General features: G+C 44.8%; 1 protein-coding gene across 2 annotated transcripts in view; it reads left to right on the forward strand.

Moving 5' to 3' along the window:
- The window catches only part of ACVR2B (activin A receptor type 2B), a 144,981-nt gene that overhangs the window by 97,906 nt on the left and 29,795 nt on the right, over window positions 1-17,280 (forward strand). For both annotated transcript variants that reach the window (XM_019499185.2, XM_019499192.2), the window contains exons 2-5: window positions 7,553-7,760; window positions 12,853-12,962; window positions 14,851-15,002; window positions 16,297-16,440. In XM_019499185.2, coding sequence (XP_019354730.1) covers window positions 7,553-7,760; window positions 12,853-12,962; window positions 14,851-15,002; window positions 16,297-16,440 — 614 coding nt within the window. The remainder of the gene's footprint in view (window positions 1-7,552; window positions 7,761-12,852; window positions 12,963-14,850; window positions 15,003-16,296; window positions 16,441-17,280) is intronic.

A 17,280-nucleotide genomic window follows, 5' to 3' on the forward strand; every position in this document is an offset into this window, starting at 1 on the left:
TAGACCCTGGGCTATGGTATTGCATATTGGCTGTAATTGGGAGTTACTGGGGACTGCCACAACTTCAGCGATGTATCTGCCACTGCAAATTAGAGGGCTTGCAGTTTAGTCCCATGGCATCCTCAATATCCTGGTTTTGAGCTGAAGACCGTTCAAGAGGAGATGGGGTAGTGAGCTCTGAGGAAGGGAGAGGTCTTTCAAAATAGCACTGAAGTTCAACCAACTTCTGTCTTCATGCACCGCTTGGTTAGGGGCTGTGCACCTCACGCAAGCCCATGAGCAGAGAGATCATTAGTCTTGGTAGTCTGAAGTCAAGCAGAAGGCAGGGCAGAGTTTCATGTTTCAAGACTAACAGGCTGATGCCTACGAAAGCATATGCCACCCTGAACCAGTTGGTCTCTGAGGTGCCACCCTGCCCTGCTTTCTGCCATTCAATCAAGATGCAGTTTGGAATAAAAAATGGCTCCAAGTGGGTTAGGACTGAAGTTTCCCCATGAGGGTCTGATTTTGAGTCAGTACCACTAAGTTTCCAGTTTGGATGTCCTGCCTCCCTGAATGTCCATGAGTTTTTAGGGCCCTCTGGGTTTGATCTTAGGTGGTAGGCAAGCTTCTTTCCCCCCGTTTGTTTGGATAGCTTTAGTTTGAAGAGGTCTCATTTCCCAAATCACTTCAGTCATGGAGTGATGCCCAGTAATTTTAGAAGTAGACTTCTGCAAGCTTCATTGTTTTTAAATCTTTGTTCTCAAATAGGGGTTTGGCTGCTCCTTAAATAACAAACCGCAAGTCCTCGGCATTTATTTGAGGTTGTTTCCCCTAAGCTCCCCAGCTGCATCCTACAAACCGCTGCCCTGGGAATCTGTTATCCTCATGCGCTGGCACACGCTGACCCTTCTGCTGGGTGATTCGAGTTACCTGGTCTGCTACACTGCTCTGATCGGGATACGTCGCTGGTTATGTCTAATGCTTGCTTGAACTCGAGAGAACCCTTATAAGCTGAGGTCTCTCTAAGAGCCGCAGTCTGGAGGCAACAGTTTATGAAGTTTAGCCTGCGTTTAAGCACCTCTTGTGCATAAAATGAGCATGTGCAGGATGTATTGCAGAGATCTGTGGTTTAAAATCAAATTTATGGTCTGAGCTGCTTGCCTACACATTGTGATATGTCCTGGAGGGCCTGACATAGCATGGCTACTTCTATCTTGTTTTCTGGCTCGGTGAGAGACTGGGGTTATATGGGGGCTGGGTAGCACAGTAAACGAGGACCTAATCCAGCAAAACACTTAAGCATGCCTAAAGTTACACGTGCGATAAATCTCATTGAAGTGAAAGGGGCTTTGGCACATACTTACAGGTGCCTAAGTGCTTTAACTCTGGGTCTTCAGGTGACTGGTGTTTCTGTTTCTAGGCCATGGTTAAAAGAGAACAGGGATTAGGAGCTTTCCTGTTTACATCCCACGTTTAGAGTTTGAGCCTGGTTAATCCCTCCTTTGGAGGGCAGAGTTAGGGATGGAGAGGGGTTTTGTGTTCACACTGACATGCATTGGAAGAGCTAAGTATTTTCCTGTCTACACCTGGTTTGGTACTGAATTCCTTCAGTTTTTATTGCAGCTTCAAGAAAGAGTAAAGGAAGGGCAGGGTGACACCTTCAGCTAACTCAGTCATGAGTAGGCTGTAACCCATGCCTGTGAATAAGTCAGGCTTACAAGTTGCCACCCTGCCCTGCCTTGTGCGTAACTTCAGACTAATACAGCTAACCACCTCTCCGATGGAAAGCAAAGTGATGGTTGAGTTCATAGGATCACAGATTAGGGTTGGAAGGGACCTCAGGAGGTCACATCTAGTCCAGCCCCTGCTCAAAGCAGGACCTTACCCAACTAGATCATCCCAGCCAAGGCTTTGTTGAGCCAGGTCTTAAAAACCTCCAAGGATGGAAATTGTACCACCTCTCTGGGTTCCCTGTTCAGTGTTTTAGTACCCTCCTCGTGAGAGAGTTTTTGCCTAATATTTAACCTAAACTTCCCGTGCTGCAACTTGAGCCCATTGCTCCTTGTTCTGTCATCTGTCACCGCTGAGCACAGTCCAGCTCCATCCTCTTTTGAACCTCCCTGCAGGTAGTTGAAGGCTGCTATTAAATCCCCCCTCAGTCTTCTCTTCTCCAGACTAAATAACCCCAGCCCCCTCAGCCTCCCCTCATCAGTCATGTCCTCCAGCTCCTGAACCATTTTTGTTGCCCTCTGCTGGACTCTCTCCAATTTGTCCACATCCTTTCTGTAGTGGGGGCTCAAAACTGAACGCAGTCCTCCAGATGTCGCCTCACTAGTGCTGAATAGAGGGGAAGAATCACTGCCCTCCATCTGTTGGCCATGCTCCTACCAGTGCAGCCCAGTATGCCATTTGCCTTCTTGGCAACAAGGGCACACTGCTGGCTCATATTGAGCTTATTGTCCACGGTCACCCCCAGGTCCTTTTCTGCAGAGCTGCTGCTTAGCCCATCAGCCCCGAGCCTGTACCAGTGCATGGGATTGCTCCGTCCTAAGTGCAGGACTTTTCCCTTGTCCTTCCTGAGTTGAGTATTTCTGGAATACCATGCTCTTTTAGCAGCTTTCTCTACTGGGGTTTCCAAGTTCCTGCCAAACGTTAAGTCTGGGAGAGATAACTAGCTGTATTAGTGTGAAGTTAGGCAGAAGGCAGGGTAGATTTGCACCTCATAGGCTAACTCAGAGATGCATACAGTTTCTTAAACTTTCTTAAGCAGCAGCTTACCTTGTCAGGTGCTATAAAGGGACTGTAGTCTTGTGGCACCCATGGAGAAGGCAAATATTTATCCTTGTTCCACAAAGGGAGAGGGTGAGATGAGGAGAGGCAAAATGACTTGCCCCTTGTCTTTCAGGAAGCACGTGCCAGAACTGGGAACGGTATCTAGGCTGCTCTCTACCTTCAAGGGACACAGTCAGTCTTTTTAAGTAGGCTCCCCTGACTCTGACTAAACAGTTATTTTAATAAGGGGAATGCAAACCTCCCCGTGTTTTGTTGCAAACAGCTCCAGCGACTTCACAGAATAATGTGTGAGCTTCCCTTGATGTGCTGCAAACTCAGGCACACCCATGCCATCCCCAGACCTGTGCGTCTTCCCGCTGAGACTGTCTTGGGGACAAAGAAAAGGGCTCCTTGCAGATGGAGAAGGTCGGCAGAACTGAATGCTTGTTGAGCTGATCTAAGAGCTTGTTGCTATGAGTGCAACTTTTTGAAGTGTCTTTGTAAGACAGCTGCTCTTCAAGGCTGTTTGGAGAAAACAAAAAACTGTCTTTTTTTCCAATCTGCTGAAACCTGTGGTGCAGGTAAGACGGCAGAGGCTTTGAGGCCTGTTTTGCCATTTGGCAGGCTTAAATTTGCTGTTTGAAGGCAAAGTCATGTTTTGAATTTTAAACTTGCTCCAGAAAAGACATTTGTCTGAGGAGTGGGGCTCCTGGGGCAGGGTGCATGATTTCTTCTGCTCAAGCGTCTGCTGCTTTCTGGTCCCAGATCTAATACGGTTATAATGGCTACTTCAGCACTTAATATGTTGTCTTGAAAGCATTGCATGAACATTAAGTCTTATGGCACCCTGAAGAGTTCTGTTACGGCCCCCAGGTTTAATCGCGTTGTCCAACGCTATGGGAGGAGTTGTCTGAGCTACGATTAGGATTTGGGGTTTCTGCCCTTGCATGTGGTTCTCTAGGCTGGGGGTGGCTGCCCTGTGGCAGGTGTCACAAGTGACATGGGCAGATCCTGTGTGCGGCACAGTAGCAGATAGCAGAGCAGTAGTTCAGGTAGGGAGCCCAGGAAGGAGAGCGGCATATTGGGCAAAGGAAGGGGTGTGACAGGTGCCCATTCTAGGCTGACCTTAATGTGGCCCTCACACCTGTTCCTGGGGCAACAGCCAGCCTACTTGCTTGCCACGCCTTGTTCTTAATTAATTGATCAACTGGTATTAATCAGCAGGAGGCTGCCCTTATACTGCCCCGCTGCTAGGGGGTGCTATCTGCAGCTCTGTTTCCTCCCCTACACCGCAGTCCACACCTTGCCGATAGAATCACTGTTGTCTCAGTTCTGTCCCTATTCGGCCCCTTCCTATTCTCCCTGGGCCTTCCTTCTTCGTGCTCGCACTTGGGCTTCCTAATGATGCTGCCCCCTCCCTGGGGCTCACTGTGCCCACACTTGGGCTCCCTAATGATGCTGCCCCCTCTCTGGGGCTTGCTTTGCCCAAACTTGGGCTCTCTAATGAATGCTGCCCCCTCTCTCGGGCTCGCCGTACCCACACTTGGGCTCCCTAATGATGCTGCCCCCTCTCTGGGGCTCGCCATGCCCGCGCTAGGGCTTCTCAAAAGTGCCCCTCTCTAGGGCTCGCCATGCCCACACTGGGGCTTCTCGAACGCCCTGCTCTGGGGCTGGGGTCTGTGCACCCCGTATGCCACGCCCTTACTGGCGTTGGGGCCCCCACACCACTGTGGGTCCCTATGAGGCCGCCTCCAACCCCTAATAGCCTCACCCAAACCACTGGTTATAACAACAACAAAGCAAAACACAAGCCTCTAGGCTATAACACCGTTGCTCGGACATCTTAGAGCTGCCACCCTTTACTCAGCTGAAGCTGTACCTGCAGTCAGGCTGCTTCTCGCCTCTTTGCTTTGGGAGCTCCTGCCTTTCTGGCTGCTGGCAGGGAACTGCCTCTGGCCTCAGCTCCTGGGCTTTATAAGGGCCAGGCCCTGCCCCTTCTGGTCAGCTGACCTTCCCTGGTTGCCCCGGCAACCCACAGCTGTGCTCCTTAGTCACTGCTAGGGCTCCTTCCCTAGCAGGTTCCCCCTCTTCAGGCACAGGGCACCTCAGTGCTCTGTGACAAGGGGATTGGAGTGGCACGGGGGGGGGGGGGGGGTGACTATTTTGCAGCATGCCTGCCAAAAGCATTGGCCCTAACTGCCCTAGGCCAAGCTGATTTCCAGGAGTGGCATGTGGGACTGTGGGACCAAAAAAGGTTGGTCCCCATGGCTGTGAAAATTTACTGTAAAGTTAAGGTATATCCTGTTTTGGTTCTGGGCTGAGTAAGATGATGCAGAATTGTTGATTCCTTTGATCTGTAGAAGTACAAGTTTTTAGAGGATTCCTACTTTCTGGAGAAGACCAGAAGGGGGTGTTGAATACGCTGCCTAAGACAGCGGATAACGCAAGCCATACTATGCGTTACAGTAAGGCTAAGATGCTCATTTATTGCTGGGGAAAAAAGGCATCTCTGTCATTCCCTGAACACAAGACAATACCTGCTGATTTTTTTTTTTTTCCAACTAAGCATTTAACAGAAATACTTAATTTGCTATAACAAATTATCATGCAAGTATCAACAGGCCAACAGCAAAGCATTGACGAGGAGGAGCAATACTGACATGGCTCCAGTGTCTGGGGTTATTTGTGGGTTGTTTTATTATAGTAAGCAACTTGTCAGAGGACAACTTGGATGGAGATTTGCAAGTGCTGATAAAACCTGCAGGTGGTATTAAAATGGAGCTCCTGGATGTGTGTTGAATATAATTTTCAGTTTCAAGGCTGGGCTTTCCGGCTCTTTTTTCTCTTCACCCTGCCTCTCCCTTTAAATCCTCTCCTGCGATACAGGTTAAGCATTCTTCCTGAGCAAGGGATGCCAGAGAATTGAACTCCTCTTAAAATGTAGAGTTCTTTTTGGGCTGATGCACGTCTTCTATATCTAGAAAATTGCCCATAGCAGGCAACAAGTAAGAGTGCAGACCAGGACAAGCATTCAGCACCTTTCTGAAAATGTAGTTTGTCCTGCCACGTCCTTGCAGTTAAACCTTGTTCAGCACAGGGTCAGTTAGAGGCGTAGACAGTGCTTTGATAGCATCTTGAATGCTGACCCACCTCCAGATGCTTGACAAATGGATGCCCGCCCATTGAAACGAAGGTGAATCCAACTGCCCTGCAATGGCTAGGAGAGGAAACTGAAGAAGAAAGAAAAAAGACTGGCCCAGTGTGATGAGGGTACTCAGTGGGACTAGGGAAACCTGGTTCAGGTCCCTGCAGTCACAGACTTCTTTTTTGACCAAGGGCAAGTCTTTTAGTTTCTCTGTGTCTCAGTTCATCATCTGCAAAATAGGAATAATAATTCTTTATCTCTCTAGGGAGTTGGCACCATAAATTCAGATACATGGATGATGAGATGCACATGTACTATGGCAATGTGGGCAAAGTGCCTTAACCCCAATAGCATCTTTAGCGTTTAGACTAGTTTTAAAGTAGGCAGAATGTATAGCAGCATTTTCAGTCACCAGGAGCTCAGTTTTGCATTGTGCCAACCAGTTGGCAGTTCTAGTAACAAAATACTCCTTTCTGCTGACCGGGGGTATCAATTCTGTGTGTGTTCCTGAAACGGCAGTGCCTCGTACTGCGATACCTAGATTTTTCTGGGAAGTAACCCATCAAAATAACCAGGCTTGACCTGATTTTAGTTAAGATGACCCAAGATGGCCTAACTGCAGCTTAAGAGAAAAACGCTGTTTTGAAAACCTGAACTGTCATTTTTGTTGTATTCATAGTTCATCTCAGCTGGAGTTTAGAAGTGACCTGCTATTTGTGGCTCAGTGGTAACATTTCCGGGGTTTCTGTATAGACTTGATCTGCGTTCTGGCATTTAACTTCTCCTCCCCCTTCGTGATGCTGGTCCTTTAAATGTGCCAGTACAGGATACTTCTCTAGTAAGAGTCAGATTGCTGAGCACTTTGAGGTATGCACCATCTAATATGCAACTTCTCTCCACCCCAGTTCCCTTGTAAGGGTGTTTTGGGGCAGTGCAGCTATTTTTGCCAGAAACTCTTCATTTTGAATCTCTGCTACTTTGATGCAAAGCAGGTTGCAGTGGTTCCTGGCAGCTTATTTAACTTGCCATGGTTACTGTGCAGGTCTTTATTATCGTCATTAGTCAAGTTAATAAGGGGGCAAATCTCCTTGGGTGAGGTTCATGCCCGTGCAGAGACCCAGCAAGGAGCTATGAGCACCATTTTAGCCCTCAACATGTTTAAGCGTGTGGAAATGCATATTCATTTATTACACCATGGCTTAAATCTCACGCATTGTAAGTCATGTCTTCTGTGTTTCTCTGTTGAACCTAGGGCTTCCTCACGGAGCTCGACAGGGCCCCGTTGGTCAGTGGACCCTTACATTTCCTTTTGGGGCAGTCTTGTGGTTAAGGCACTGAACTGTGATGTGAGATCTCTGTTTAGTTGTTGGCGTACCAGCAGGCTTCCAAGGTGGCTTTGCACCTCTGTGCTTCAGTTCCCCATAAAGAAATGAGAATAATGTTGCCTTGCCTCCAGAAAGGGTTGAAGGTGCATTTCATTAGAAGAGCTGCTCAGGCGTTACGGCGAGGTGTATCATGTGAGAACCAGTACACACATACCCCAAATAACTTGCCACTAACTGAAGCTCTTCAGGCAACCATGTAGAAATATCTACTCGGGTATTTACGGTTGGTTTGGTTTTGATCGCATTTTGGATTTGAATCTCGTTCCAGGGCCAGGACATGGAGAGGCAGAAACCAGAGAGTGTATCTACTACAATGCCAACTGGGAGCTGGAGAAGACTAATCAGAGTGGCGTGGAGCGCTGTGAAGGGGAAAAGGACAAGCGCCTTCATTGCTACGCTTCCTGGAGGAACAATTCGGGCTCCATTGAGTTGGTGAAGAAGGGTTGTTGGTTAGATGACTTCAACTGCTATGACAGGTAATAGCCAAGATGGAGAAGGGCCACGTGAGAAGCTTTTCACGTTGCAGTGGACAGAACGTAACCAGTGCAATTCAACTGGGCCTCATTGATCTCCTTTAATTACTCTTGTAATTTGGCATCTATCAAAATTCACATGAAACTCCCTTTTGCTTTTAGTACAGAAGTCATAAAAGGCATGTTTAGGTCTTTTTTTTCCTGATAAAGTTTCAGTAGTCCTGGCAGGCTCTGAAAAATTTGTCCTGTACCATCGAGCAGAAAGCAGTATGTTCTTCCAAGAGCACTTGGCTCTGCTGAGGAAAACTTGGACTCATGTGAAGCTGTCTAGAAAAACACAGCTCTCCGGGGGCGTTAGACATTGAGATGTTCCTGTGTTATTGGCAGATTTTTTTTTTTCTGTCCTTTGACCCTACCAACTGGGGTGGCTGTTGGGTGGGCAAGACATCATTTAAGAGAGTCTGGGCTGAGGGGCAAATGGGCTATGAAAATATTGGTGGTAGAAGGCTCTGGTTGCAGTACAGGTCTTGGGAAAACGTAGTCTTGTCTCCTTACCTGTGGTGTTACGCTGCTTGTTAAGGCTGTGGACAAGCGGATGGAGAGGCTAAGCTACATGCAGAAACTGGAGTGCTGGGGCAACTACACACAAATGAGGAAGCCACACATTTGAAAGTATGCAAAGGGAGGTGGAGGGGAGTGTTCATAGAGAAGTGAATGCTGAAGTTACAGAGGAAATGCAGGCTCACATGGCTCTTTCCATAGCTTGGAGGCTACTTGGCTCAGGTTCCCTATCAGGAAAGGTGGTTTGAGCCTTTTGGAAAGACTTGAACTTCATTCTAACCCTACCCCAGGCACAATTCAGTTCAATAAACTGCTCGTTTGTCGTATTTTTCCTCCTGAGGCCTAATGAGCCCCTGTGGCTGATTTTACAAAGGTCAGAAGTACCTGAACAGGGTTCACTTAAATTTTTGGTTGCTCTAGTGTAAGACCATCCAGCAGTAATTCTTGCAATCCGTTCAGCACTGGTGAGGCTTCGCCTGGAGTCCTGTGTCCAGTTTTTGGCTCGACATTTCAAAATGGATGTGAACGAACTGGAAAGAGCCTAGTGCAGAGCAACAGAAATGATTAGGGGCCTGGAAGGCAAGACTTATGAGGAAAGGCTGAAAGAACCAGATTATTTAGTCTGGAAAAGAGAAAGTGGGGGGGGGGGGGGGGGGGCAGGATTTGATAACAGCCTTCAAATACCTGAAGGGCAATTATCAAGCGGACGAAGATGGGTTTTTATCTGTGGCTGTAGGTGACAGGACTAGGAGCAATAGCCTCAAGCTGCAGCAGGGGAAATTTAGGTTGGAAATTAAAAGGAACTTTTTGGCTAGGAGGGTGGTCAATCACTGCAACAGGCAATGTAGAAAAATTGTGCAAGCTCCATCCTTGGACATTTTCAAGAGTAGGTTAGACAGACTCTTGGCTGGGATGGATTAGTCGGGGATGATTCTTCCCTGATAAGGGGGTGGACTGGTTGACCTGGTCACGTCCTTTCCAGCTCTAAGATCCATTCATGTGTCCATGACCTGAAGTAAAACAATAGCCACATGCAAAGTTTTTCTTGGTTTCACCATCTGTAGGGACGGTGTTTCATTATCTCTGGGCCCAAAATCTGAGTTTTGTCTTAAAAAACCTAAATGTAACGTGAGATGGAATTACCCTAAATGTAATGTGAGATAGTAGAATTACCCCATCTTCTGCTCCATTCCTTCAACATACTATGCACCCAAGTCTATATTCTCAATAATTCCTCCTCTTCCCTTAACTATCTGTACGAAGGTTACTTTCCCAGTACACCATTCCCCTTAGTAGGTCGAGTCAAACGCTATATACATACAGACACTATAGGTTTTATTCCTTCAAAATAAATCAATCCTTGCATGCCCCTTAGTCATTTTTAATGCTGATCCTCATAAGAACTGAAATGTTTCACTACAGTTTTCCTGCATTTAAACAGAAGTATTTAATATAAACAGACTGTCTCTTCTAATATCTACTCCCAAATGCTGCAGCACTTTGATAATGGCATGCTGTAATGCAATGCCCCCATGCTGTTAACACAGTGTCTCTTTGAACCTTTGAACATCTCTATACCATGCTATGTTAGAGGGGATGAAAATGTCAGACTGGCTCACCCCTTCTCATTGCCCAAAGAAAGGGATGAGAGTGGTCACAACCCGTTTTGGGGTTGCACCTTAAGTTTCATCACTTGAGGTTAAAGTAATAGCTCAAGATTGGGAAGGTGCAACCACCCCATCTAGTTTCGTGGGCCAAACGAGTAACATGCCAACAAACAAACACCACCAGGCCAAGAACAACATTCTTCCATGTTACAAGGCCTGTAGTTTTAATTACCTGGACTGGGTTTAATTAAACATGGCTCATGTTCAGTTTTGGTCTTGATGAGGTCCTCCATGATGTCATCTCATGCTTTTTATAGTTCTGTCCTTGGAAAGACAATAAAACATTAACAGAATGGAAGAAGTGCACCTATGAACCATGGGTGGCTTCATTGATACTATCCTGGTCTTTCTTGCCTTTTTAAGTTCATTATGCTTAAGTAGAATGCCAAGCTCCCAGGCACCATTGTGTTGGGCTGCAGGTGTATTGCTACCTGCAAAAAGGGCAGCAGATAATTATTCTGTCACTTTAAAGTAGACAGCATTCAGCATTATATACCACATTGTACCTTGTTGCAGAAGGTGGCTTGATGTTTCAATGATGCCAAGCTCAGAAGATGTAGACTTGCAGTTCTTGGAGTAATTCTATCTGTTCTTTATCTTACAAATCTTAAGTCTTACACTTTCTTTACTGTGTTCAAACACTGAGTACCTGAACCCTTGTACTTATGTCTTGAAGTTGGCTTCATTACATGATCGCACAACAAATATGCAGTAGCATGGCATGTCCATTAAGGCTGTTAAAAGGGTATAGTCGACAAATCAGCTGTATGGAGTTTAGAAATTTACATGACTTCAATTGAAATTCACACCTCTTCAACATGCACACTCACAGCTGGAGGAAAAGGTGTTATTCCTCCCCCACATTATTTTTAACATTTGTTAAGTATAAGGCATAGTGGTATCCAAGGTGGTGTGCCTGGTGAGCTGCCCTGGGCATGCACCAAAACAAGGCAAGGAAAATAATGAATCGCAGAAGTGGAAGAGGCTGTTTTCAGTCATTAACTTGATTTCTTAACCAACAGGCTTAGCAAAGCATGCATTTGCCCTTGAAGAATACAACACTAATGCCTTTAAATCCAAGTGGTTTGAGTTATTGGAGTTAAAAAAATGGCATCTGGAAATACTGCTCAACTAAAGGAAACATCTTTCCTCACTTGGCAAACTCGGATGCCTGATTTCTCTTTTTCTTTGAACCAAAAAAAAAAAAAAATTCTGGATGAGACTTTGTATAAGAAATTTCAGCTCTAAGGTTACTTTTTTCAGAAAGAAATAAACTACTGAAAAGTAGTGCCATGCATTTAGATTAAAAGGGCCTTTTTCAGCATTACTTACAGTTCTGTGTCAGTGATGCCTCACTAAAGGAGACTTGTCATGGATTCACGAGTGAGCAATAATGTCAGATGTGTGTGATTTTTTTGCTGTTTCCTCAAAGTGTTTGAAGGAAGGAAGTTATGCATATAATTTAACTGGACCTCAGGAAATAGTCTGATACTGTTTTGCACAGAGGACAACCCTTGCAGCTTTAATTACAGAGTGCTTGGGAAGATTCTGGCGAGGATAATAATAATACCTGGTAAGAAAAGCAAGTGCTTGTGGTGGTTGAGGGAGGTGTTTAACAGAGCACTACACGTCTGCCACACTGGTCTGGCAGAAAAGAAGAGATGTGGAAGGCTAATGAAGTGTTTTTCAGACCTGCATGGGATTCTCCTGAAGATATGCAAAGTGCTGAAGAGAACAGCACAGCTGGATGGCTAGGCTGATGTTTGAATGAATGTCCGTTAGCATGCTCAGGGAAGGAGGCTGCTGTTAGCTGTTTTTATGCTACTCATTCATTGCTTTATTTATTGCACATCTTTTATGGCCTGCAGTAAATAGGGAAGTGGTTATTTCTTTGTGGCCTTTTTAAGGGTCTCACCATTCTAGTTTCTGAGCGTCTTGCAAATATTGATAAATGTATCTTATTTGCAAGAGGAGAGCATTGCTTTCCCAGCTCTGCAATGGGAGCGAGAAGACTGCCTGAGGTCATGAAGTAGATCAGTGGCAGAGCAGAAATATTGCTTGTGATCTCCTGGCTCCTAACCCGTGCTCATTCCTCAACATCACACGGCTTTGCTGGCAGCAGGAGAGAACTGAGAACCCACAGCGTGTAATACCTGCATTTGTAGTTCAGAGTGCTCACTTCTTCTGTATTTCAGCCTCCAAATATCTAAAGTTGAAGCCCCAGAAAACGAGGGGCATGTGATTAGTGTTCACTTGCCAACTTTTTTATTTAAGTTGGAGTTCACCATCATATAGGAGCTCTATGGCAGAATATGGGATACACTCAAACTTAGTTCTCCTATGCATCATTTATTTCTTACCAGCAGGAATATCTTACTTCTTTCAGCATCTTCTAATTTATGGAACAAATGAGGTTGAGGTCCTCAACCTCGTTCAGAATCCAAGAGCCTGATTCATTCCTTGAGCACCATCTATTCAGTAAATTGAATGAGGTAGAGGTCCTGCAGAAAAAATAGTATAATCGTGTCCTTAAAAATATAGCTAGAGAAAGGATAAGGGTGTACTTGCTGTCTGCCAAGAACTGGAGTGTGCACTCTTACTGGGTTTAACATACCCTTTTGTATATTTGGGTACAATGATTACAAACTAAAATCCTGTAGCAAAGTTTTGTATTTGATTATTCTCTTTTTAAAAGTTTCTCTGTCACTGAAGAGACTATAGAGTTGCAGAATGCAACAGAGAGAAAGTAAATGGTAAAGAGAAATCACAGAAGCTATACACTTGCTTCCAAGGACAATGTAAGACAGTTTGCTGATAGTTTATTTTTCTCTTTCCTTTGTTCCTCTACTCTCTGTTTCCTGATGCAGGCAAGAATGTGTAGCTACAGAAGAAAACCCTCAAGTGTTTTTCTGCTGCTGTGAGGGGAACTATTGCAATGAGAAATTTACTCACTTACCTGAAGTAACTGGTCCAGAAGGTAAGTGACTCATTTTGGAGGAAGAAAAAAAAAATCCGTTCGATAATCCTTGACTTAGCTGTGCCACGACCTTGAATTGTTGGGTACTTGACAAGCAAGAAATCTGATTGAATATGAAGGATGCTTTGGGTTACAAAGTTTTGAAAGTTTGTCAGCTAAATTTTTTTGACATAGCATTTTTTTTTTTTTTTAAAGATGCTGTTGTCATCTTTTGAGCAGAGATCATTGTACAGAAACCTTGTATATCTCTTATTAAAGAAAAATATCCTTTTTATAGTGCAGGCTTAGACTGGATTGTTAAAAATTAAAACAGAATAACCCTCTTGTAAAAGGAAAATAATTAAAACTTTATATGTATGTTCAGATGATCTGGCAGAAGTCTCTTGAGGTTTTTTTCCTGGTTTAAAAAACCCAACAAACTTACCCAGAGACCCCTGGACAAACATTCAGATACTGAGCCCATGAAGAGCAGAGAGCTTGCAGCGCTGATGCTGCGCAACCAGGGGGCCCCTATGCCCACAGATCAGCCCTGGTTGACTGGCCCAGGTTGCTCAGGGTCGGCTTGTCTCTCCTAGAAGCACAATGTCTCCTAGAAACTCTTCTGGGAGTGATTTAACCCTAGTTATCCCCAGGTTATTTTTCTCCCAGAGCAGCTATTTTTCTTCTGGGAGAAAAATCATGAATGTCTATACACTCGTGTTTTCTACTGGAAAAGCAGCAACTCTTAGTGGAAAGTGAATGTCTGAAGTGGCAAGTGAATGTCTGAACTCGTGCAATGTAGGCTAAAAACCAGATCCTCAAGAAGTATCTAGCACTACACTGTTTTCAGTGGGAGCTAGGCATCCAAATAACATAGAAGATCTAGTTAACTGTCCAACTTAACTAACTTGCAGTATATTTTAGTAGCTCAGGTGATTATACTGGCAAATGTGATGTTTTTCATCCTTTGTGGCTTTGCTAAATGGGACAGATAATAGCTGGAGTTTGCTGGAGTGATAGTTCTTTTAAATTCTATTTTCTTTTAAACAGCCCAGTAACATTTTAATAGTAGATATATATCCTTCTGATAGAATGGCTTAAGGAAATCTATAGCTGGTATCTTATATTTGCTATTGACTTTTAAAACATTCTTCACAAACCTGTATAGAATTCTGTTTTTTCTGATTGTTATGAAGTTTTCCAGATCTTTTCCATGAGGCTTTTAATGGTCAATGTGTTTATTATCTCTTGTTGTCAGTGTACACTGAGCAACCTCAGAATTGAAAAAAAGTCTTTCCCTACTAACTTTTCTTGTTTAATTTGGCAAGCATTGTTGTTTTTTGTTTCTCTTACTCCCCCCTCCCACCCCTTTCCCTGTTTCCAGCCTAGCAACATGGCTGTCTTCAGTGTTTCCCATTGTTTGTGCATCAATTTAGCTGATCCCATTTGGAACATGGGAATGGTGCATTTGATTTATGGCTTGTACAGTCCTTTAGTTTAGGCTAATATCTCGTTGCTGTTGCTGGATGCCTTTCTCTTGTCAGAAAAGTGTGGGAGAGTCTTGCCATGTTATCTCCTTTTGAGGTTTATGGCAAGTGAGCTCAAACACTTGTAAGTCAATTCCCTACCACACTCCTTGCAATCTTTTGATAAAGTCACATTCAGGCCTAGGTTGTTTGTATCCTCTGTATTTAGGAGAAGAAGTTCTCTATTCTTAGTTGGTGCTTTGGAGCATTACCAGCTGGGAATTAATAAGAGCTGGATGTCGTAAGAACATGACATCCACGGCAGAAAGGTTGTTCAGTAAGGAATGGCGGGGAAGAGCATATTTCTCTGGAACTGCTGTCACTTACACCACTGAAAATATAAAAATCCCATTTCTCTGACCGCTTCTCCTTGTCTCTTACAGTTATATATGAGCCACCGCCGCCAACTCCCTCCCTGCTCAACATCCTGGTTTACTCTCTGCTTCCAATTGCTGTCCTATCCATGGCCATCCTCTTGGCTTTCTGGATGTACCGTCACCGCAAGCCCCCATACGGGCATGTCGACATTAATGAGGTGGGTGAGAAGCTTCCTGCTTCTACAGAAAGGGGGAAGAATTGAGCTTTCATGGAAAACTTGACATCTCTGAGTTAACAAAGTTATTAGAAATGTACAGAAACTATTTGGTCTAAGTCAGGGGTGCTCAACCTCCAGCCCGCAGGCCAAACGTGGCCCATGGAGTCATTGCATCTGGTCTGTAGGGCTCCCTACGGGTAAGAAAATTTGGCAGCAGGGGAGCAGTGGCTTTCCAGGCTGGGTTGGGTCTGGGCCGTGCTCCCTTCCCCCTGTGCGGCTGAATCAGGGCAGCATTGCCCCTTGGTCTCATCTGCACAGCCAGATTGGACCCCAGCATGCCTGGCCTGGGTGTCAGATCAGGGCTACTGGCCACATCTGGCTTGTGGATGGACTGGGCGCTGCCCATCTATCCCTCTGGACAAAAAGGTTGGGCGCCACTGGTTTAAGTATTTAAATTCTCTGCTTTAGCTTGATTATCCTTAGACAGCATGACTTGTTTGTCACACTCATGCTGTGGTAGAGGAAAATGTCCATTGTAGGCCATGCTGTCAGAATCTATCATTTTTATGCGGGTGAAATGACTGGTTCTTATATCTAGATATGCTGTGCTGTGTTTTGTGTCTCTCACAAATGCTTAAGGATAAACAGGTACTCGTTTTGCACTAATGCATCATACCTGATTTCTACCATTTGCCAGAACTGCATGAAATGTTCAGAATGAAGTGCAAAGCTGTTTGAAGTTGTAGGTAAAAAAAAATATTTTTTTTTGCAATTTTCTTAGTTTGTCTAATAAAAGGTATCATCTCTGAACCAAGAGTTCTGGAGTTTTGCATTTCTTTTTGTCTCAGACCAACACAGCTACCAAATACAGCTGTGAAATTTTAGGTGTCATTTTTGGTGTGCTTTTTTCCAATTTCAACCAAAACAAAAGAAAAAAGACTCCCATCCGAGACTAGAGATATACTTAAGGACACAAATGTTTTGCAGCTGAAAATGACTTTTTCATGAGGGAGATTCAGTTGTTTGCCCAAATTTTACAAACACAGCAGTTTAACATTTCCTATGAAGCCACGCTTGAGAGTGGAAAATGCCACTGCAGAGCAAACTGTTTCATGCAGAAATTCTGCAAAGCAGTTGGTGAATCTCACATTGCTCTGCCTTTGACTCGCTGCATGCTTTGAGCAGCGTATTGAAACGGCTCTCCTCAGGTGGAAGTATCAGGGATTTCTTTCCCTTGTTTTGCTGTTGGTCTCAGTTTATAATACATAGTTTCATCCCTGTTTTGTCTTTCCAGGATCCTGGCCCGCCACCCCCTTCTCCGCTGGTTGGCCTTAAGCCTTTGCAATTATTGGAGATCAAAGCTAGGGGACGCTTCGGCTGTGTCTGGAAGGCACAGCTCATGAATGACTATGTAGCAGTGAAAATCTTCCCCATACAGGTGAGAGAGGGCGTTGCATTCGATTGTCGCTTCACAGAATGGCTGGCTCACAAACATAGAGATTTTCATTAGCGGTCCCAGAGATGTTTTTAAATGGCGATAAATGCTTGCTTGGTCTCTTTGCCAGAGAACAACGTCCATGGGCCTCTGTTCACCTTGTTTATCTCAGCAGCGGGTGCTTGTTGCAGTGTTTGTTGCCGGCTGGGCAAACGATAGCATTTTGAAATCTCCGGGGCAGTCTAACTTTGTTCCAAGTGTCCGAGGACTGAGAAAATGCAGCGAGATGAGTGCTAGACCCCAGGGGAGGAGGCAGAGTGTTACCTGGGTATATCGTCAATGTAAACCCAGACCTACAAAGTGATTGGCGGCTCACAAAGACACCATCCTAATAGAGTGAAGGCTAATCACACTCTTGAGATTGGTCTGGGAGGTGAAAACAAACCTTGAAACAGTCTTAACAGTGTTAAAATGGGAGCAATCAATGTAACAGAAAGATCCCGTTGAAGAGAAAACTCTTAGGGTTCCTCCCTCAGCACCGTCCTCATTCATCCTCCTCTTCCTTTGGTTTGTCAGCCTGGCCTTATGCAAGGGAGAGCTGTGTCCTCTTTCCTGGCCTGCTATAGATAACTAGTAGCTACCTTGTGTAATCTAGATTAGATTGTGTAATTTTAAAAACTGAACTGCAGTATAATGATGGATGGTATCTGTACAGGCTGAATTCTTATACTGATTTCTGTGTCTTTACCTTCCTTCATTTCATTATGAGCTTTAACAGTGTCTGGGGGCAGTTTGGGAAAGGGGCTGAGAACAAGCATTTCTTATTCTTCCCTGGCTTTGGAA

The sequence above is a fragment of the Alligator mississippiensis genome, chromosome 5 (genome assembly GCF_030867095.1).
Source record: "Alligator mississippiensis isolate rAllMis1 chromosome 5, rAllMis1, whole genome shotgun sequence".
NCBI lineage: Eukaryota > Metazoa > Chordata > Crocodylia > Alligatoridae > Alligator > Alligator mississippiensis.